This window comes from Stegodyphus dumicola, chromosome 5 (assembly GCF_044657685.1).
Source record: "Stegodyphus dumicola isolate Sdum_Otavi_A_Nest chromosome 5, ASM4465768v1".
NCBI lineage: Eukaryota > Metazoa > Arthropoda > Arachnida > Araneae > Eresidae > Stegodyphus > Stegodyphus dumicola.
The window spans coordinates 59,765,886-59,789,384 of record NC_140772.1 but is presented as its reverse complement, the minus strand read 5'-3'; the positions used below and the strand labels follow the sequence as shown (position 1 = coordinate 59,789,384).

Here is a 23,499-nt window from a genome sequence, read left to right as displayed (position 1 = left end):
GAAATCAATGCGATGCAACTGCACGTGAATAGCCCACTAAACGCAGATTCCGATACTGATGCTCCAATCGCCGAGCCATAACAATTTGACCTTTATCAAATCTGATAAATCAGCTGCTTCTCAAATTATGTCGATAATCATGATACGTTTGGAAAGACAATGCATAGCTGCTTTATATACTCCAACATCAGCCGTACACTCGCAGTGGTTTTGTTCCTGGCCAAGCCCACTGTTATAAATGGAGGGTGGTTGTAATGTAATGGCTTTGTATATAATATATTATTTACCATATTTTCAGTATAAAAATCACTTAATATGAAATGCAATTAAGAAGTACAGATAAGATAACACTTTCAATGATTCATTTTCTTATGATGATCAGCAATGGATGTTTATAACATTGAAAAGAATAAAAAAATTGTGCATTGTCAACTGTCAAGTTCTCATGTTTACGACTGTACTTTTATAGATAGAATTTTATCACTAACTGACACCAATATGTAGTTAAATATTTAATATGTTTACCTTTTATATACTGCAATATACAAGGAAACTAACTTTATTTAAAAAGATAATGAATGATTTGTATAATAAATATGTATAGTAATATATATCTTCTCTTTAGACTACAAATCTGGCAACACAATAATGCAGCAATCTTCAAATGTAGTCCACAAGGTCAGCATCTAATGTTATTAGCCATTTCTGAAGATTACTTCACGGGAAGTTGCACTAAATTTATTTTGGTTAGTTTTTGTTCAGTCTGGGTCTAAAATTTCTGATTTCACAATATAAACTGAAAAACACACATCAAAGAATAACTGCAGAAAGACAAAAACAATGAAAGCCATAGGATTTTATCAAACACAGTACTTTGGATACTGTGAATAAACAATAGCCCACTAAAGAACACAAAGAAACGAAATGAAGATAAATGAGTAAAGATGAGCAACAAAGGGCGACTAAAATACAGAGACAAGTTGTTAAGACTATGAGCATTTAAGAAAAGGTTCACACTTTATACAATAGAAACAAAATATCAAAATTTAATTAAATACTCTTTTTTTTTTTTTTTTTTTTTTTTACAAAAACATAAAATATAAATAACTAAGTATAAACAAAAAAAAGATTAAAAATATAATAATCACAAACTATCACAAAAATTATAAAATAATGCATAAATTTAATGACATGGCACAGTTTATGCCAGAAGCTGCCAAAGGCTTTCTTTCATGTCAACTCGTTTTCCAATAAGCCCTATAGTCAAGCACCGATTTTTTAAAAACATTTCTTTTTTTAAATACAAAAGATTTTATACTTAAAGCCTCTTAAAACATAAATCTCTTAAACCTATTTAAAGAGACTGTCATTACATCTGAAATATGTTGTACAAAGCTGTTCCTGTTGCAAAAGAACTCATCAAATTGAAAGCTCATTCGGCTTCAGCACTACTAGTACACTTATGATGACCTTAATTTATATTCAGGTATTTAAATTTAAATTTTGAAATAATTCAGCTTATCTATTTGAAATAATTTAACTTATTTATTGAGATTTTTTTCAATGGAAGACTAAACAATCGAACTCCATCCTACTGTCTTGATGTTAACCAATTTAATAACTACAATAAATTTATTAAAAACATACAATATTGTTCAGCACCTATTTAAATTTTAGGTTATCTACAATGCTTCTGATTAAATTTAAGCAAAACCAGAAGATATCTTAATTTTCAGGAAAAGAAAATCTAACAAAACTGATTATTACATGCAAGACATATTTTTCCTGAAATAGAAAATCATCACAAGAGGCTTACAAATTAGAGTTAATTTAACAAAAGCTTGTGAATTAAATTACACCATCTTCAACAGCATACTATTATATCCCATCTAAGAGTTCATTTTTTACAGTCTACAAGACATTTTTCTGATTATTTATATTTCCCAGTTTATTATTGATGCACATGCATTAACATGGATAATCAGGAGTTCACTGTACTTCCAGCACCAAATTTTCTCATAATAAGGTAGTGTATTTTATGAAAACAGTTTTCAGACTTTAACTAGAAGTGTTCAGTAAATATAAAACCGATACTTTGTTATTTACACCTCCAGTTTCAGTATTTGACAGCACTGCTATGTCTTGGGAACATTTTTAAATATGCACTCTACAATAGCCAACACATGCATGCGCATACTGCACACATATTTGAATACAGATGGATTTAAATGCTTTATATTTAATTGTCATTTCACCAAACACTTATCCACAGCTTCAAAAATGTAAATATTAACCATAAGGTTAGGTTTATTTTTCTGCCATTGTAAAATGTATTATTTCTCATAAAATGTTTTTATTATTTATGAACAGAAGCTGTAAGCCATAAAGATAGCCAAACATAATTTTTTCACTAATTCATAAGCCAAACATAATTTTTTCACTAATTCACAATCACCAATGAGCCAGCAAAATTTGGTAAAGGAGAAGATAATAAGAAAGTATAATGAAATTTAATAAAAAAAGGTATAGAACAAAATTATATATATATACAAATTAAAGTTAATTAGTTATAACCATATGCATAAAAGTAAGCAATAACAAGATTTCTACTAGTAAATTCCTTCACTGAAATATATTTCTGTTATAATGAATAAACAGATAAAGAATCTTACACTGTTGGAACATATTCCCCAGGAAAGCTATCTGTTGTATACGATATCAGCATGCAAGTTTTCCCCACAGTCCCATCGCCAACGACGACACATTTTATAGGTCTTCCGGATGATACACTACCTGCAGGCGCCCTCTGCATTAGAAATTTTTGTACAAAAAACTGCAAATATATAAAAGTATTTTTAATACATAAAGCTTGTGCATACTTTTTATGATACATTAATCAAAAAAAAATAATTATCTTATACAGAAATTACTCTGGACAGATTTAACTTTAAAGGCTAAAAAGTTAAATCTGTCCTGATATTGATCACCACATTTAGTCACCAAAACTTACGAACATAAGTGTTTAGATGATTGTTTCAAAGAGCTACCTTTTTACTGCAGAGTATTATAACCGTTCAATGACTTTTTATAACAGATAAATTAATAGAAAATATTATTTATTCTGAAAATAAATCTAATAACCACTGATTTAAACTTGCTTCCAAAACCTTTTAATTAAACTTAATAACTAGAACATTAATTTCTGAAGTTTATTACTTCTAAGAACTACTAAGAAAACAATCCCAAAGAATATAAATAATTTTCTATTTTGAAGTAAATCTGTTAATAAAACCACATTAAAGCAGAACTATTTTTAATAAAGCTCTCAGCCTTGTAGCATGAAAAACCAGAAAGTTTATTGCATTGCATAGCAATGCCACTTCTGAAGAACACCAGATTAACTTAAATTCACTTTATAATGCATGATCCAGGTTACTGAACTGTTTACAATATGATTAAGACAGAATAACAAGCCGAACAAACACTAATTCAGAAGTCAAACAACAAAAATCAGTGTTATATGTTCAAATTTTCACAGGACTAGTTTTGATGATTTTACCAAACCATCAAAACTGGTCCTGTGAAAATTTGAAAATATAATGCTGATTTCTGTATTTTGACTTCTGAATTAGTGTTTACAATATGATTCAGATATAAATTTATTTTAACAGATATTCTGAATTTTATGCTCCTCAGTTTCATTTTATAATTTTCTTGTGTTAGAGTAGACTTTAAGGTACCCCTTGTATTATGGTGAAGTTGTTTCATTTATCGCCATGTTGTTGTTTCATTTATGGTAACCTGAGTAGTTGAATGTTATGGAAACCCTGTTGTGACGTAACCGCGTGCGTGATTCTGGGAAATTTTGAATCATGAGATGTTTGGCAAGCGCTTTTGTGGTGTGTGTTGGTTTTATTGTTTAGACGGTAGAATGGCTGAATGTAGTAAGATTAATTTCAAGTTTCTGTACGATTTGGAACGAAAGAGGAAAAGAGCATTAATTGACTGATGTGTAAATATTAAATGACTGATGTGTAAATGAAGGTTTATTAGTAGTCATTATAAATGTCCCGTATGTAGGAAGGATATGCGTCTAGCCCAACGTAAAAACCGTTTAGATGGATTTGAATGGGCTTGTAGGAAAAAAGGTTCAGATGTGGCGATGCCAATATATGGATTCAAGTTCAGATAACTATGGGAAGTTTTTGGATGCTGTTAAGGAATTTTGTGTGCCACAGACTAAAGACGAAGGAACTTCTAAATAGGGTAAGTGGATATATGCTTTTTGTAGTGCTTAAACGTATAACATGTTTTTCCTTTTTTATGTTATTTTATTGATTGGTTTAAAATGTCGTTTATTGAGATTAAATATTTTTTGTTTGCCTGTATTTTAGAATTGGGTGCTCTATTGACTTTTTAAGTGAAAATACATCGATGTGTACATGGACAAAGTGAAGGGAGTTTTCTATGCAAGTTTGTGCAATTCTTGGAATTTTTTAAGTGAAAATAGATCAAAGTGTGCATGGATAAATTCAAGGGAGTGCGCAATGCCATTTTTGTGGAAATCGGAGATTTTTTTTTAAGTGAAAATAGGTCGATATGCACATGGATACAGAGTTTGTGCAATTCTTTGTCTAGTTGTTTTGGCTTTGTGTAGCAGCGATGTTTGGCACAAAAATCGCTGTTATGCAAGCCAAAATAATAAGTCAAAGAACTGTACAAACTCGGTATCCATGTGCCGCCAAAAAACACCAAGTTTCACCAAGGGGTACCCTAAAATATACTTTTATCTCTTCTTGTATTTTGTATTTAACCTTCTTGTATTTTGTATTAACTTTGTATTTTTTCTTGTATTTAACCTTACCTGGCAGCAATTTTAAACACACTAAGAAAAACCCAAGGGAAGCAAAGCTTTTATTCATCAAAATACTTTTAAATATTATGAAAATAAAATTTAAAACATAATGTACATACTATTGAGTAGATTTAACTTACTATTAATACATACTCCTGAGTAGATTAACTTATTATTAGTAATGCACTATATTAACAAACTAAACAAAATTAAAAATAAATATTAGTTAATTAAACATTGGTTGAATCTTTATAAAAGGTTTCACATATGTTTATAACACGTTGAGACAATTTAGCTCAAATCAAATTTAATAAGAAAAATTACGGCAGAAAATCACTAAGGCCAGAAGAATAGAATTTACTCAATATCAAGTTTCTTTAATGCAATATATTTTACTTATTGCTGAGAAACATTTCACAGCAATAAGTAAAATATATTGCATTAAGTTAGTAAGGGATAAAAGTAAAACATCGAGATTCTGTGACCTGCCGGTTGATGAGATGTAAAATCAGGAGAGAAAGAAATTATTCTTTAATAATTTTGATAAAATTTCTAGAATTTTTCCAAAAACTACTGTATTACATAAAATGTTCAGAGGTTTAGGACATGTTATCAACTTAGCTTATGCATTTAAATTCTGTTTTAGTGAATAAGTAAATGCAGAAGTTACATAATCAATGCATAACTTAATGCTGGAAGATGCCCTTGTTTAGCTCAATTGTGAAAAAAAAATCATTCAAAAGTTTCATTAATGAGGATACATAATTGATAAGAATTTGGGTTTACTTGAATTCGAGGGTTAAAAGAAATGTCTTGCATTAAAAGTGTAATGGGATGAATATTTAAATTATAAAAAAGCATTTTATTTCTTAACAGCAATAGTAGATTCATGGCAATGCATAATTCTTTCAATATTTCTGTAAAATAGCACCTAATAGCAGAGGAAACATGCATATAACAATATTATTTATTAAATATAATATTCTATTTTATTAGTTTAAACTGAGAATTTTGTCTACTAAGCAAATAATGCCTGTAACAATAGTCTCAAGCACATCTATCATTAACCTGCACCTTTTGCATTTATAACATTAAGAATAATAGTCTAAAATTTTAAGAGTTAAGAATTAAAGCAAAAATCTATCTTATAAATATTTTATTTACTAGATGGATAATTTTAAAACTAGTTTCTTGTACAAATTATATTTTATCTGCAAGATTATAAGCAGAAAATTTTAGAAGTAGCAGTAATAATAATGTTTACTTTATCAAAAGAACCAAATTTAACGAAAAGCAATTTTAAATACACTTTTTTTTTAAATAATTTTCAACCCTTCGGTTATAACGGTTTGTTTTATTCCCCTAACTCCTACACCATGATAAACGTACTATCTCATTTTTTCCCGCATTTAATTCCAAATAGTAAAAACAGAGAAGAGACTTTACACTCGTTACAAAAAGGTCGCCTTAAAATTTGACAATGACTGAAAAAATCTCCGCTTTAATAAATGACAGAAATATAAACTAAAAATGCTGCTAAAACCAAACACAGATTTTTCAGAAATTACCAGTGACATACGCAAGTAAACAAATTTAAACCATCTAACATATATACCTCAGATAACAGATACATGATGTCAATGTTTATTTAATGATATTTTTAGATTTCAAAAGGTGCGTTCTTAATAATAAAAACATACTTTATTCTGCAACAAGCATTAGTTCCTTAAATATATTTAGAATTTACGAATATTTAACCTTACCTGGCAGTCTCAAAGAGCAATACAAAGTTTCTTCTTCCACGGCGTCTTTCCCCGATTGATACAATTTCGGTATCCCCAACAAAGATTCCGGTGAATTTTTGGAAAAAACTTCAAGCCAGATGATCCACCCAAACTAAAATAATAAAAACAAACTCGGGAAGCATGTGGCTTAGTAGCAACACTGATATGGGGGGGGGGGATGATAAAAAAAGACAAATGTATTAAATGCGATTTTCGGAAAAAGGAAAAAATATAAGTTTTATATTGCAAAATCAAAATATTAGAAATTTGTTAATTTTTTTTATTTAACATATTTTGAATTCCTTTATGAACCTCAGTGAGTGGTAAATCATTAAACCAAATATATAACACGAATTTTCAAACCTAACAAGCCAGAGAATCTGTCTGATATCTGAGACCCGACGAAGGAGGCTTACCCGGATATTTACCGGCCTCAGGGCAAATACTCTCGACACACGAGTGCTATTGACGAATGAAGGGTTATTGTAATTGGCTATTTATCGCCGTACTGGTTATTTTTTGTTATTATACTTTTACGTATGTTGTAATTGCCATGTGAATGGGTTTGGGGAAGTTTTTATAAAATATTTACGACTCTTCTCTTTAGTGGTATAGTTTGTAGCAAGAACTTAAGATTATCATTATATATACGCGTGCATTAAAACTAATCAGTCTGCTCAAAAAATGCATTAGATATGTGATTTTACTCATGCATTATTTCTTCGTACATACACAAATAGAAATATATATTTCTGGCATATATGTATATAATATTTAGAGTGTGCAGTAGTTTTTAAAATGCATGAAATTTATGAAATCAGATTGAAATCTGTGTTATATTTTATTATCTATTTAATGGAGAAATACTTATTTATTACTGATTTAATGGAGAGATACGTTTTATTATATTACATTTTTATTGTCAAGTGGAGTAATCTTTGAAATATTATAAAAACTGTATAATGGATTGTTTTGCTAAGCAAGTTTTTTCCGAACATTACGCTCTGTTAACTCTTTATTGAATACGTCCACTGTATTATGAAAAGAAACCTGACATTGTATTAAAAACATATTTCCCTAAAAGATTTAAGGAAGGCAATTATTATTCATTTTCTCAAATATTTGTTTTTATATATTATGTAATGAATGTGGAATATTTATGATTGCAACCTTTGAAATCAATCAAAAATAAATATTTAGGTCAAAAGAATTGTGTATGTAAAAAAACTTGTCCACATATATATTTTCATGTTAACAGAATTTGTTTTTATATATCATGAACAATTATGTGAGTTCATCAATGCAGAGATTCCTTATTGATTTCTACAATATTTGTCCTTGCAATCGTAAAACTGCATATTTGCAAAAAGTATAGATATATTTTCTTTGAAAATAAAAGTAAGACTGTTAAGTAGTGTCTTAGATATCAATTGTTTTATCTTTATTTAAAAATTAGGGCATAATCGGCAAATTACTGAGAAAATTTAGATGACTAAAAACTAAAGAATTTTGAATGCAAGAATGTTAGATAATTTTAGATATAGATTTTATTGCTTATTACTATATTTAACTACACTTATTATTGCAGCTTATGTAAAATTTACTGTTTCTGTTTAAAAAGTTGTTCTTTTTTACATCCTTTCACTTTTATGAAGAAAGTTGGAAAGCAGAATTATGGTGCAACGTTTATTTCATATAATGCCTGCTGAAAAGTAGGACCAATTATGATGTAACAGGAAAAACAAGGAAACCAACAGTTTTAAGGAAGTATCTGCAGATATCAATTTTAACAACTAGTATCCTAAACATTAGTCAAAGTGTAACAAATTTTTAACTTTTTGACCCATTTGGGCACCTAAATTATAGACATAGTGATCTTATAGATTCAAATAATTAGATATTAATAAGTGGTCTTCAACCTGTCTCCTATATCTTGCACAACCAGATATTTCACAACTCACTTTACATTTTCACTGCCATCTCCTTTACAGTTTCCAATGGACTCATTTTTTTACACCGAATATACATGTACTTCTATCTACATAATCTATGTATTCATCATATGATTGTTTCTTTTATTTATGTTTTATTTCTTAAGAAATTGATATGATTTTAAAAAAGGACAACATTTATATTATAAGAAAATGATTTAATGAAGGTGACCCTTTTCTTTTTACAATGAAAAAAGAGGACAAAAAGCGAACAAAGCAGGACATTTGCGTCTTTACAAAATTTTTTTAAAGCAGTCACACGAACTGTAAAACGACTAAAATACAAATAAATTGTTGTTATTATTACTTCTACATCAATTGGCATGGCAGATGATACCATGTTTATTGCATTTGACAAAATATGTGTATTACAACCTATGCCTAGTGTTTTCTTTTAGAGTAAATCTGGTAATTTTTCATAGACATTATTTACTCCTTTTGCATCTTTTCCCACCAAAATTTGTATTTGTATTATCTGCTGTTAGTGCAACAACTTTATATTTCAAATTGTTTTCATTTATTACTCTGTATAGATGGTTCACCAAAATTTCTTCGCCCTCGATAGACTTTAAATTAAAAATTTTTATGTGAGTGCCGTTGTTAACATTATAATATCTTACTATTATTGGATACAATTTTGTTTCATTATGATTCGATGCCTCAGATAAAACTGTTACAAATACTGCATTTTTCAAGTCTTTTGCAAGTATATTGTCACAATTATTATACTCAGAGTATAATAATTATACAATGAAAGGAAATTTGTATTTGCATCAGATGTAAATGCGAACTATAATATTATAGACACATTAAAATAAACAAAGTAAAGTGCGCAAAAGTGTGAGGTGCATGACAAGTGTGGCTGCGTGATGTATTGATATGCCCAGAATGTGTTGTCTGTGCATTTTATAATCATGTTTCTTCGAACTGCACCATCACATGACCATTGACGTGTAACATTTCGAAGCAGCATCTTTAACTAATACAGAGATAAACAGATTAGTTGTAAAATATTGAAAAGGAAGACAGTTCGGAGGACACTTCTTGAAGAAGGACAGAGTCTACCAAATGAGGACAATTGGTCTCCTTGCATGGTGGTTCACATGTAACATTCTTTTCATTGTTACCTCCTGGGGCATAGCTAGAGGGGAGTGAGGGTGGACATCTGTCCCTTGCCCCCCCCAAGGGGAGCCAAACTGATGTTACTAAATTTTAAAATTAAATATTTTCCGTTCTTAGCAAACAAAAGGGGGTGCGAAAACTTCAGCTGGGCACTGAAAACCTTACCTATGACTTTGGTTACATTATCAGCTTTAAGATTTTCCCCAGGCAGATTATTATAATTCTCATACTGTCTTCGGACTAGTTGTAAGACATTTTAGCTCTGCGTATTCCTAAACATTCATGATTTCATTTGGATAAAATTTTCACGGTGAATCATTTCCATAAGTTTCTTCAGAGTATCAGGTATGAGTCAACATTTCAGACATTAGCATCATATTCTGAAACATAAGCACAGAAGCTAACCATACAGAAATAAATGCCAATGATGATTTAATAGCTGTCCTTTAAAAAAAAAAAAAAGTATTCTATATAATATCCTTTAATAAAGGTTAGTTTTTCTATATAAATTCACCTTAGCTGCTTCATTACTTTTTACCATTTTGTCTTATTAAAGATTTTACAGCAGTGCTGTTCTTTTGCAAAGTGGAGATCTGTATTAAATTTCTATTTTTTTAGATATGTACTGTTAAATATAATTTAACAGAAATTCAATTATCCTTCATCCTCTCAACATCAGTTTTTACTATTCACTTATATATTCTGATGGACAGAATGAAACCCCTAAAAGGCGAAAAATAAAAATAAGTAATAATAATAAAAAAAGGATTTAAAATAAACCATATTGTGATAAATATGATTATTTTGTCATTTTATTTATAATAGAGGAATAAATTACTGTTTTAAAAACAAACCAGTACTATGAAATAAAATTACATAGAAAAAAATTTCCATAAAAAATGACAAATGGTCAAATCAATAGTCATGTTTTTCCTGAATATATAAACCTTCATATCCAGCATGTAAAATTTTAATAGAAATTTCTATCCAGCAGTAAGAAATAGTATTGACCTAAAATGGCAAGGATGAGTCATGTTAAAGATGTTTGATATTTATTGTATTTTGTGTAACGATTGTAAGTTATATATTTCTTAAATGCAACGGACTTATATCATAAGAGCTTGCTTTTGTTTGCATAAAGGCACAAATCCACATACTATTGGAATTTCACTTTGCCAAACAAATTCAAATTTTACACGTACATCCATTTTGATGTTTTCAATGAAAGCAAAAATACCAATCTGCAGTTTGAAAAATTAATCTGGCAATTTAATTATGATCTGTACATTACTTATAATAAGTATAACAAAAGTTAACATATAACACATATGAAATTTTATTATTGTACAAAATCTTTGGTAAAACAATTTTGGAAACTTCTGAAAGTTAATAGTAATTCTGAGAACATAAAAAAGCTTTATTATTGGGCATTAGTAATAGTTATTTTCTTGTTTGAGCAATCTAAAAGCTATTAAAAGAAACAGAAATTGAAAAATCATCAGGAATCATATATGGTCATCTTAGGGAGATTTTATTACATTTAATATAACTTATGTAATAGTTTACTATTTATATATGTATATGTGCTATTTCATCACTGTGTGCTAACATAAGTTGTCAATAACAATTATTAAATGCAGTGGTTTGTGAAATGGGCAGAAGTTTTGATTTTACTGCTTACTTATTTATAATTATTGATCATTTTTAGCAGTTACAGTGAAATCATTGGGGCAACCACTTCCTGAAAATGAGTAATGTTTCTGAGATCATAAATCAAACTTCACAGAATTCGTTTTTAAATATCTCTATAAGATGATGGATTCCATGAAAGATAAGAGCCATGGATGCCCTTCTTGCAGAGATTTCACTGTGTAGATATTTAGTTATTGCTATTTCATTACTCATTATTTGCTTCTGCTCTCTCACATAAACTATATGCATGATGCTTAAAAGATTTTCAGAAATATGTTTAATAAAAATTTATAATTTTAATCCAATAGTATATATTATTAAATTTTTTTCACATTTCAGAAATGTTTAATATGGAATTTTTATTTACTTTCTCAAGGGGGAAAAAAAACTTAACATCATGATGTGTTAATGAAATAAACATCCTGAATTTTTTATTCATACATAATTTGTCAATGCATGATCTCATAAAAAAGTTCTCAGATTTAATATTTAAAAATTATGGAAATTTTTAACTTTTTTTAAAATAAAAATTCTTGTTTTTAATGTAATGAATCTCATTGCTAATGTTGGAAATAAAGATAAAATTGTACCTAACAGATGGGAGATTTCACTGATATGAAGTTATGGCATTAAAAAATTATTCCTGTTAGCATAGAGCTTCTGATAATAGTATTCAGACTTACTAATACTATTTCTAATATCTAATAGTTTGAAAAGACAATAGAACTTTGTTAATTCAAAATTTGTGATAATTTAAATTTAGATATCTCTTTCCCTGATGAGTTGTTTTAAAAATGTATACTAACTTTTCTTCATAAATCAAACATAACTTTGATAATTCAAAATTTGTGATAATTTAAATTCCTCTTTCCCTGATGAATTTGTAGAGGCATTAAGTTATTTTAAAACAAGAGACATGAAAAATGAGCAATGCCCTCTCCGGGAATCGAACCACGGACCTCTCGAAGACCCGCCAAGCATGCAGACCAATACACCACGAAGGCACGCTAAGAAGGTGGGAGAAATATGTTATATACTCCCCCTTTTAAAGGGCACTGTTGATTAATCACCAAACTCTAGTGGTGGAGAATCGTCATCAACCATCATTTTTAGTTCAGGCGGCACTATAGAGATATTGTTTCTTTCTTCTTCTTCTTCTTCTTTTTTTTTTTTTTTTTTTTTTTAATGCAGTAGAAGTAAAAAATTAGCGACGCCTTCACAGGGAATCGAACCACGGACCTCTGGAATACGCGCCCAGCGTGCTGACCACTTCACTACGAAAGCATGCTAAGAAGCTGGGAGAATTACCTTATACACTTCCCCTTTTAAAAGGTGACTGAGGTTTTATGGGACCCACTCGCCAAATCCTGGGTGTGGAGAATCATCATCTACCACTCTTTTAGTTTGAGTGCCACTTTAGAGAAATTATGTATTTTTTTGGAAGCAGAAAAGATGAAAAATGAGCAATGCTCTCGCCGGGAATCCAACAACGGACCTCTGGAATACGCGCCCAGTGTGTAGACCATTACATCATGAAGGCATGCCAAGAAAGTCGGAGAAATACCTTAAAAGTTTTATCAAAAATGGATACTAACTTTTCTTAATAAGTCAAATTTCCTTGGGTGCTGTAATCAAAATTTCAATCAAATTTTCAATTTACTCAAAATTCAGAATTTTGAGTAAGTTTATTTTTCCCCCTACTTTTTCCTATTTATCCTAAATTCATAGAAGTTGTTCTAACTTCTCGGGAGATTCTAATCAATTGAAACCTGGAATGTTAACAAATATGTAGAAGTCTTCGGTAAAAAACGAACTTCCCCTTTTCGTCCTGACAAGCAAATGAAATATTGTAACATGAATACAAGTCTGTATCTCAAAAATCGTCCAGAAAAGCATCCGTTCTCTTAGCAGATGTTCCTTACACACTTTGCTTTAAGTTAATTGAAACAAAATCTACCGTGATATGTAATTTAAGTTCTTCAGAGGCAGTGTTTTGTCAATATTCAAATTTTTTACACATAACAATAATATTTGTAATAAATATTTAGAGATATCATGTATCATACAGCATTATTTATTAGGAAAGTACACAATTCTTGGTTTAAGGATGCTAGCATATGAGAACACTGCAGCTTGGTTTCTTGATCAATGCTATATCTTTTGGTACCTCTAAATTTTAATAATAAATTATTAGTGCTATGTAACTCTTGATTACCTTGGCATTAATTAAATCACACTGTTTCCTTTGCTTGGTCCTAATACTTATATAATGTGCCGTATGTGACTTCAGAAAAAAATCCAAGCTGTTGTCAAACTAAAATGAGAAGCAATGATATAAGAAGCATGATTGCCAGTGCCCAACTTAGCCTAAATGGGGACTTTACCAAAAAGTTTTTTGGGACCCTCCTATGCTTTACTGCTTCAAACATGCGAACTTTTTAGATATATTTAAATTTTTATAGTAATAAACTTTCTAGTCGATTAAGGGCCCTTCTGTGATGTGGGGGCCTGGGGCAACTGCCCCGTATGCCCTTGCCTTAGTCAGGATCTGATGATTACATAACCTACAAAGTACATATTTGAGGACTATATTTCCCACCTATTTGAGTCCCTACTGTCATACTTTGCTTTCTTCCTTGAAATTGGTATTATACTGCTAGCTGCTAAACTTGCTATACCATGACTGCGGCATGCAACAAATGTCAAATTTGCCTAAAGTACTACATGGTGGGATGTGCAAATAGTTAATGATGAGCATTCTAGCGCATGCACACAAAGCAGGTATGAATAACATATGTATTGTGTATAATTGTAAAGTCACACCGCGATTTTCATTTAGAAATCACAACTGAACATCGGTCGTTTGAGTATTACGCCTACATACTATTATAAACGAAAAACTCCTACCAGCACCTGTGAGAAATCGACTGCTCCAGGATTGGAGGGTTTATCGGTCCACTAGCGCCTAGAGGACAGCCATTTCGTCTCGGCTTTTGCGGGATTGTACAATGACTTCACGTGCCCTGAGTCAGGAATTTGGCTCCTCATGTTCAGGACTACGAGTGTCTGCACAGACCGCGCTATGACGTCTGCAGCACCACGAACTGTTAGGACTGCGACCGTTATTGCGGTTTTCAATTGATGACGCAGCAGAGACAGGCGTACGTACCAGTAGATTGACGAACGACGATATTGGACACAAGAGTACCACCACATCCTCTTTGTAGAGGTTCTGCTTCAACATCATGATGAAACTCGGTTCTGCGTCAGCCATCATGATGGACGTATCCATATATGGAAGTGTAGCAATTTTAACGCCCAAAAGCAGAGTACTTTAACCATCAGCTGTGTGCATTTAGAAAAATTATATGATCATCATGAAACATGCAAGAGGAATGAGAATACAGAAATGAAAATACGATGGAAGCCTATGAGTCTACGCTTAGTCACCATGCATAATTGGTCTCAAATTGATTGAAGAGCATACTTCGGAACACAAACTACACTCTTTTGCAAAAAATCCAAGCACCATGAAGGAAGTGGTTGTTTTTGATGAAATTAAATATATGTATAACTCATACACAGGTAATAAACTGATTAAAAGGTCAAAGTTATAGTACCTGTTCATGGCTCACAATCACCCATTGAGTGTTCAAGTTAGTAGTTGGTCGAACCGCCTCTGGCGGCAATGCATGCTTTAATTCGTCGAGGCAAGGAATGGTAGAGGTTCCTAATGTCATCCTGCGACACATTCTGCCAAGCATTCATCAGTTGTCGCTACAGATCTGCGATATTTTGTTCTGCCCGAATCTGGCGGCCTACCATGCCATAAAGATTAAAATAGTTCCGACCCGGCAATAAGCCATACAGCATTGAATGCTGTGACACCAAAGGGTGTCTAAAAACTATTTAGCGATCACTCAGCCTGAGTCAGACCTTGGTAGTATCATTACGAATCCCTACCGCACCTGAGCGCGCACTGAACAGAACGGTGCTTATAGTTCTGTGAAGGCCGCTAATTTTCTCCATATTCCACTCCCAACGTATGCGCAGAATAAGTGAGCAGCGTGGGCGAGGTCAGGTCCGATTAACTCGCATAAGTAGAGCAGCCAACTCATGCATTGCCGTCTCTTCCCTACGTCGACGAAGGACCCACGGAGAGGGACTGATAAACATGGCCCAAGATCCCTAAAAGTGAACTCCTGACGATTGAAAAAAAGACAACCGTAAAAGAGACAACTATTCACTGACGGCAATGAAATTATGCTCTCAGAAAACAGCTATTAGCACTACAGCTTACCACAATATCGCTGCCGATCACATTCACTCAGGACCAGGTTCGGAGCCTGTGCAGCCGTACCGGGCGGTAGCACTTAGGGAAGACAAATGTTTTAGAATTTAGGGAGGCACTGGGCGGCAGAAGTTAAGACAGCAAAGACTGCACAGTGGGGCAAAGAACCTACCATTGGCCCTGCGTACACTCCTTCATTGATGCTATTCCACCAGATGCTAATGTTAACTTTCAAGAGAACGATAATCACCGTGCATAATTGATCTCATATTGGCTGAAGAGCATATTTCCGAACATAAATAGTGCCAACTCAATTCTTTGGTTTCAATCCTATCAGCACTTTCAGAAACAAAATTGAAACATAATTTCGAAACTTGATGACAAGAGTTTTTAATTGTTGATCAGGTTTATGCGCGTTGTCAAATGGTTGTAACTGTCGTCCTAACACGCCTCATGCATATCACTTTTGGGAAAAAAACTGAAGATCTGGCAAGCAAAAGGGACGTTGTAATATTAAACAGACATTCCTTGGAGGCGTTGGCCGCATGCAGCTGGCTATTATCTTGCTCAAGGATTATCGCTGACAAATGCCATAGTTTTGGCAATACAGAAGTTGGCAGGATCTTGTCCATAAATCATTGGGCTCTTAAAGTGCTGCGAAAGATCAGTACAAATTTGGTTATTATAGAATTTGGCTGCCTAGATAATAATGCCAGTATATACAGAGGTATGGTTGTTTTACGTTGACAAAGGGTACACAGCTCACTGGGACTTCTATGCTGAATTAAGGTAAGCCAATCTTCTTTCACGTATGAATCCCAAGCTAACGAAAATCATAATTCATCGCAGAACATGATCCAGTTCTAACCCGATACATTCGAAAATTATCAGCCGCAACACCAGAATAAACGTTGCTCTCAATGCCCCCTCTCCGGGGATCTACGTCGGAAAATCGGGAAGCTACTGTCTAAGATCTATACATAAGCAGTTTCGGCCACGTATAATCAGTCTTTACAGGACTAGAACCTACGTTCATTCAGAGAATGTTTCAGGACCATATGGCATCATTCAGGACCATATGGCATCATTCAGGACCTGCAGGGACCATATGGCACCATTTAGAACCTGCAGGGACCATATGGCACTGTCTTGTCTGCCTATTGACTGTAGGTCGCAACATGATTAGAAATGAGGCGTTTTCATTGGGTCATTGGCTCTTCGGTCCTCTGGTGCACTTAGTAGATGGAACAACACATCAAATATGATCATTGAAACAGGACTGGTACCCAGCTGGAACTTTTATTGACTGAGCGTTATCTTTCGTCAAATGTTATATATATAAAGTCCGTAGGAGACCGCGTGAGTTACGTCCGCCTGAATGGTCTCCTGCAGATCTGAGGATTTTTTCTGAAAGTTAATCCAGGGCAGGAGCTCGTCTCCAGTGTTCTGTTCTGCTCTCCATGCCTAGGAGTTATGGATATTGCAACAGACGCCGAAAATTCAAACCACCTTTCCTTACAACACTGTTTTTTAAAACTACACGTCTAGAGTATGTAGGTAAGTGATGCTGAATGGTAGAAGCTTTCAACTAATTTGCAGTAACTCTTGCTATCCCACGATCCTTCCCAGAAACTGCCATTCTAGCTCTGCGTCTGTCCTTTTGGTGATTCTGAATGCCTTATTGTAATACTTAGTAACAATACAGTTCTAACTGTATTACACTCTTGTCAGAATTCTGGTTCTCAGGTTAGACGATGCATCAGTAAGATCAGTCCGTTCCCATGAAAGTGGTAATGCAGTCACTGTCGAATTTATTCATTTGGATTATATTGAGTATTCGGATACATTCTTATTAGCTAATGCAAACAAAACTGTGAAGTAAGTAGTCAAAGTTATAGAACGTTGACACGTTAGTCGATATGCTTAACTGAATAAATCTTGCTCAGGCAGTTTTAAGTAAGACAAGAGAAGGCTTATATAAGCACACTGTTTTTTCGGGAAATGAGCCTGTCCTCACCTACACTGCTGGCCATTAAAATTTCAACACCAGGAAGGAATGATGCGACGAACGGTAAAAGCACGTGAAAGGAAGAAGAGATTTGGTATGCAAATGGATTAGAATTTAAGCGCATGCAAGGAGGGAGAAAAGACATCTGATGTATTGCATAAAAAAAGTTGCATAGTGGATTTCTCATTCGGAACGCGCTTTGTACGGCCAGAGTTTTCTCAGAATATCGTGTTATGCCTCAAATATTAAGACGAAATTCTTACCAGCAAGAGTCGGAATATGGTAGAGGCAGGATTGTTTCCCATAGAGAGTGTGGATTATCGTTCCGCGATATCGCCCGTCGCACTGCTCGACATCCAATCACTGTCATGTGAATATATAATCAATGGGTTGCTGAGGGTCATACTGAACGGCATGCAGGATCTCAACGCCGTCTCCTGACTAACGCTCGAGAGGACAGACATATTGTGAGGTTAGCCTTGAAAAAAAAAAAAAAAACCGCGCAAACACATAACGAACCATTAGTTAGGAAATGGGTATGTTTGCAGTACGCCGAGTATCCGCTCGTACGGTGCTTCGACATTTGCAGCAGAGCAGTGCTTAAATTGCACCGGAGCCCAGCTCTGGTACTTCTCAGTTTTCAAGATAAATTACAATTCTAGCCGGAGTGCACCGGAGCCCTAAATAAGAAGGCTGCGGCAATTCTTTTATGTAACTGAATAACAATTTCCGTAGAAATTTTAACTCGAAAATTTTATTTTTAGCAATAAAATTATATTAAAAATCGCTTATGACATTTTAATTTGTCACTTTACAATTATTTTAGTTTTAATTATTTCAATAAATAATAATTAATTATCTAATAATTATCAATTAAATTATAATGAATTATATAATAATTGTTAATTGAATAAAATCTATAAACTTTAATTAAATAGCTATTAATTAATTTGATTATAATTAACTGTTTAATTTTAAAATTATTAATGAGTTTAATAGTCATTTAATTTATTTATTTACTTTTATTGCTCTTTGCTGGCGGTCTTCCATAGGGCTCCGGCACTTATAATTTTAAAATTTAAGCCCTGCAGCGGAGTGAACTATCAACACGATGACTGCTACTTTGGCTTCCCTTGAAAATGCAGCATAGAGAGAGAGACAGTGATTCTGGTGCACCAAACGACAAAGCTGGATAAAAGAATGTCACAATGTTGTCTTTTCAGACATGTCCCTGTTCAGCGTGTGATATTCTGATGGCCGTATATGTGTCTGGAGGCAGCGAGGAGACTGCACGTCGTATGCCATACATATCTTTTTGCAATAAATATCTTTTTTGTATTTGCTTTTCTTCACAGTGTTGCTATTTTAATGGCCAACAGTGTACTACTGAAGTGTTCCTAACTGAAACATGTTTCGTTGAAAACTGCGTCTCGCCTAGCTAGCGAGATAATTTTATACTTAAACGAAAATGTTTCGTTTGAAGCGATAATTTTATACTTAAACGAAAATGTTTCGTTTGAAGCACTGTTTCTCGTTTGATTTCTCCAAAGAACCGGTTTTCGCATAAGTCAACTGATCAGACAAAGATTATATATTCGACGTTGTATGCATAGACGTTCTTTCTGCACCTTCCCACGCATTGACTGTATTCTCAAATTGCATATTAATTCTTCTAACACTACATTTCCTGAATGTTTACGCCAGCCCAGAAATTTTACGAGTCATTCATTTTAAGTAATATAGTCTGCTTCTTATTCGATCTATTATTTTTCTTCCAGTCTTTTTTAAATTGCTAATTCTTCATCGATTTAATACATAGCACTGTTGATTTATGTTATAGTGAATGAACTTCATTGCGTTTTTCTGTGATTACATTTCACTTATTTTGTGACATTGCATCCCCTTTTTTTTACCAGAAACAATGAACTGTTTGTATTTTCTGAAATATTAATGCTAGATAATTCATTGCTATGCAGCAACTTGATCAATATGGTTCAGAAGAACCGACTCACTTGTGCCAAGATTCGAACTTCAAATAAGCTATTTTTTTACTGTTATGCTTAAGTACATTAAGGACACTTGAAACCTGTCAGTCCAAAAGTGCTCTGATGTGGATGATAGAAAGCAAACAAAAGGTGTAAACCACAGGAATCTGTCTTTTCGGGTTTTATGTATCGAATCTAAGAAATAATTACCTATACTGCTGCAACATAAACACCACAAGTAACAGGTATAAAGTTGCACTATTATGAATATTCAAGATCTTTCCGCATGTAAAGACTCAGAATAAGTTAACACCACACTTATTGATATGTATAATGTATAATATAAGCAAATGATAATCTCCTTTTCATCGAGTTAGAATGTCATACAATAAACAGTCCATGTTTAAAAGCATCTAGCTAATTTCCTGGTCTTAATCCCATATCAAGTAGAGTTATACCTGACTTATGCAACTTGAAGTTACATGTTTTTTTTAAATCATTTTTTAAACTCCAATATATGCATACAACCAATGATTGCATAAGAACTTTGATGGACAAGTGGTATAAGCAATGTACTAACTTACATTTCACAAAAATTTAGACCAGATTTTATGACAGCAATGTAACTAAGAATGCTTTAGATGTATGGAAAAAATTTAATGTTGTAAAGGGCAAAATTATTTTGTTTCCCAGTTGCTTAATGATTTCACTCCTATATATATATACATATGCCAGTATTGGGCTCAAACACTACTCCTGCATGAGTAATGTCTACATGAGAGTGGAGTAGGTCAAACACTACTCCTGCATGTATATTTAGTTTATTAAATGAAAACTTTAGTTATTTTCCCTTTTTTTTAAGTGTATTATGTAAATATAAATAAATATATATATATTCAGAAACAGGTTTGAAACATATTCACATAGATATTAGATTTTTTTTATATGTACATATACAGTATTCTTTATTAGTTCAAAACTGAACTTCACAATATCATCTTCTAAGACACAGGTTCCAAAACTTTTCCATGTCTAGCAGTTCTAAAAAATTATATTCTTGCAGCCCCTAACAAAGTTTCTAAAGAGGGTGAGGAAAAAGAAAACAGTTATGTAATCAAATTTTAATAATAAACAAAAATAAAACATGGAACTAAAACAAATATTACAAAATTTAATATTTGCATAAATTTTTCAAAACAATAATTAATAACTATTTCTATTCCTCTGTATTGGATATTTTTTTTCAAATTGTGGCACTTTATTGTTAATAGCAATTCGCATATCTGCTTGAGCATCCAAGCGATTTCTGAATTTTGTTTTGATTGACAAAAGAGCATACTTCACAAAGAATTCCTTCACATGCAGAAAGGCATCTTTTTCTTTTGTGATTGTTTTCATGTCTTCACAGAACAAGACATCTTCCATTATAGCAACACTATGCTGTAGCACCCAGACAGGATAGTACTTAATGACGCTGCCTACCATACCAAAAGGTTCGAGTTCAAATCCCAAAGAAGGCATGGATGTTGTAATGTAAGTGTGTAATGGTTGTTTAGCAAGGAGCATTAAAAGCAGAAGGTGAGGCGAAATCCTTGAGAGGTTGGTGGTAGGAAACTTTCTGACCACATTCAGAGCATTCTTCTTCAAAATTCCATTTTGGTGGAAGCTTAGTACTTAGCAAGGCCCAGCAATACCTACCCACTTAGATATACAGGTGCTGGTTTTCCTTCAATCTGTCAGGTACTAAAACAAGCTTATTTTTGTTGCCCATCAGTTATTATGAAGGGACAAACAAACATAAGTTTGATTTAGGTAATTCTGATTATAGATGCTAAAATATACATTATGAACATAAACTCTTTAGAACAAAACAATTTCAATAAATATCTATTTGATTTGAATATATTCAAACATCATATATACTAATATTTTCAGATTTTTTTACCATACAATGTTTACAAGAGAAGGATTCGGGAGACAATTACAAATTATTATTATTTTACAAATCTCTGAAAGCTTTTTATCAGTTTCAAAATTATTTGAATGGAACTATTTTGAATTTACTTAAAAAGTCATATTTTCATCCTTTAACTGAGATGCTCACACGTATGTATTCTGACTCAACACAAATTCAGACATTAAAATAAAAATAACACCAGAAACATATATTATAAAATTTAATTCAATCTAATACATTATTACTAGACGTAAATTAAAGAATATAAAATTCTAAAATACATATGCAAAATCTGATGTGCACATCACATTACTTATTAAATTATACAAAAACTGCAGATTTTGAAATTTAAAACACTACTCAGTCTTTGTCACATGGGAGTCAAACTTCTCATAATTTCATTTTTTATAATGAGTATAAAAATGTCCCAGATATTTTTGCAGACATAAGGAAGCTGGAGATCGCATTAAAATAGATTTCGTTATTTGTCAAAATAATTTTAAAAAAAAGTTTTACATTGATAAAACACAACTATTTTCATCATTTAAAGCATTTCAATGATAATTGGGAGTATAGACTAGGGCCAATGATTGTGAAAATTAAGGCTAGGTAAAGGTGTGTGTGTGTATATATACACATTTGGTTCTGGCAATTACAATAAAAAGAGAGATGCACAACTATAGCAGTCCCATATACAATAAACATTCTACGGCTAATCTTTTTTAGTTATGTGAGATAAATACATATGTATGTACAGAAATCATTGAAAAAATTCCTTTTGGAAAAGAAGTCGTTTATTCTGTGCATATATACAGATGTTATGCAAAATTATGCATGACTGTATGCATGACTTTATGATAACTCTTATGACAATGCATAAATCGGCAGAGATTTTAAAAACTATTAATTTTTTGGGAATCTGACACAGGAGCCCAAAAAAAAAAAATTTTTTTTAGACAGCAATGTTCAAAAGTAGAGTTTTATTTAAATTTTCTGTTAAAGGTTGTTCTCAAATTTTGTATTTTCTTAATACAATATTTTGATTTACGGTATAAAATGGGTTTATAACCAGAACATTTTAAAGTTCTTAGTCATTCTCAGTTTTACTTGGGACAACAAATTAACAAATGATATTAAAAAAAAAAAATGTTATTGTAACTTTTTTAAGTTTATTTTTTAACAGTTTTAAGATATTAATATATATTTATTTGGTTTAATAAAAATATACAGTTTAATTTAAATATTACAAAAGCCTGATGAACAAAACTGAATTAAGAGTATTAATGAACTATTAAAGCAACAGATTAATAACATATTTAATTTTATAGCATACTTCATTTAAAATCTTTCCTAAAGCAGTTTTGAATAATGAGAATAAATATGGCACTAGTTTCAATTCACTAAGCATCATCAATTTAAAATTTTTTTTCTCTCAGTTTTCCTCAAAGCAGCTCTTTTACATAATAGGAATAATTATGCCTACGAACCTATTGGCCTTTCTATACATCTTAACTTTTAATTTTTCTATTTTAAAAGGGTCAACTTTGTGGTAAACTTCCGATTCGTATTCACGACGCGAACGACCTAATATTAATAATACGACTACGAACAAAGACAGATTGAACAAAAGGTTGGCTACTTTTGAACAATGCACTTGGCTCTAAAATTTATTCTGGTAACCTTACATTGCATCAGCGATTTCGAAAGGCATCATGGGAAAAAGTACACATTTTTCGGTAAACTTCCGGTATCAGGGACTCAGTTATCTGTAAAATTCACAAGCCAGATTCTACACCGGTGTACAGATCCATAAG

General features: G+C 32.1%; 1 protein-coding gene and 1 long non-coding RNA gene across 2 annotated transcripts in view; both read right to left on the bottom strand.

The window, feature by feature from the left end:
- The window catches only part of LOC118200907 (ras-related C3 botulinum toxin substrate 1-like), a 41,942-nt gene extending 34,945 nt beyond the window's left edge, over positions 1–6,997 (bottom strand). Inside the window, exons 1-2 of the mRNA XM_035372900.2 lie at positions 6,619–6,997; positions 2,673–2,833 (exon numbers count right to left, since the gene is read on the bottom strand). Coding sequence (XP_035228791.1) covers positions 2,673–2,812 — 140 coding nt within the window. The 5' untranslated portion in view covers positions 2,813–2,833; positions 6,619–6,997. The remainder of the gene's footprint in view (positions 1–2,672; positions 2,834–6,618) is intronic.
- A 13,655-nt stretch (positions 6,998–20,652) lies between these two features.
- LOC146997117 (uncharacterized) lies at positions 20,653–23,244 on the bottom strand. The gene is made up of 2 exons (XR_015040996.1): positions 23,173–23,244; positions 20,653–20,806 (listed from the first exon to the last, which is right to left on the bottom strand). It is a non-coding gene; the product is annotated as an uncharacterized LOC146997117 (long non-coding RNA).
- Between the last annotated feature and the right edge of the window lie 255 nt (positions 23,245–23,499).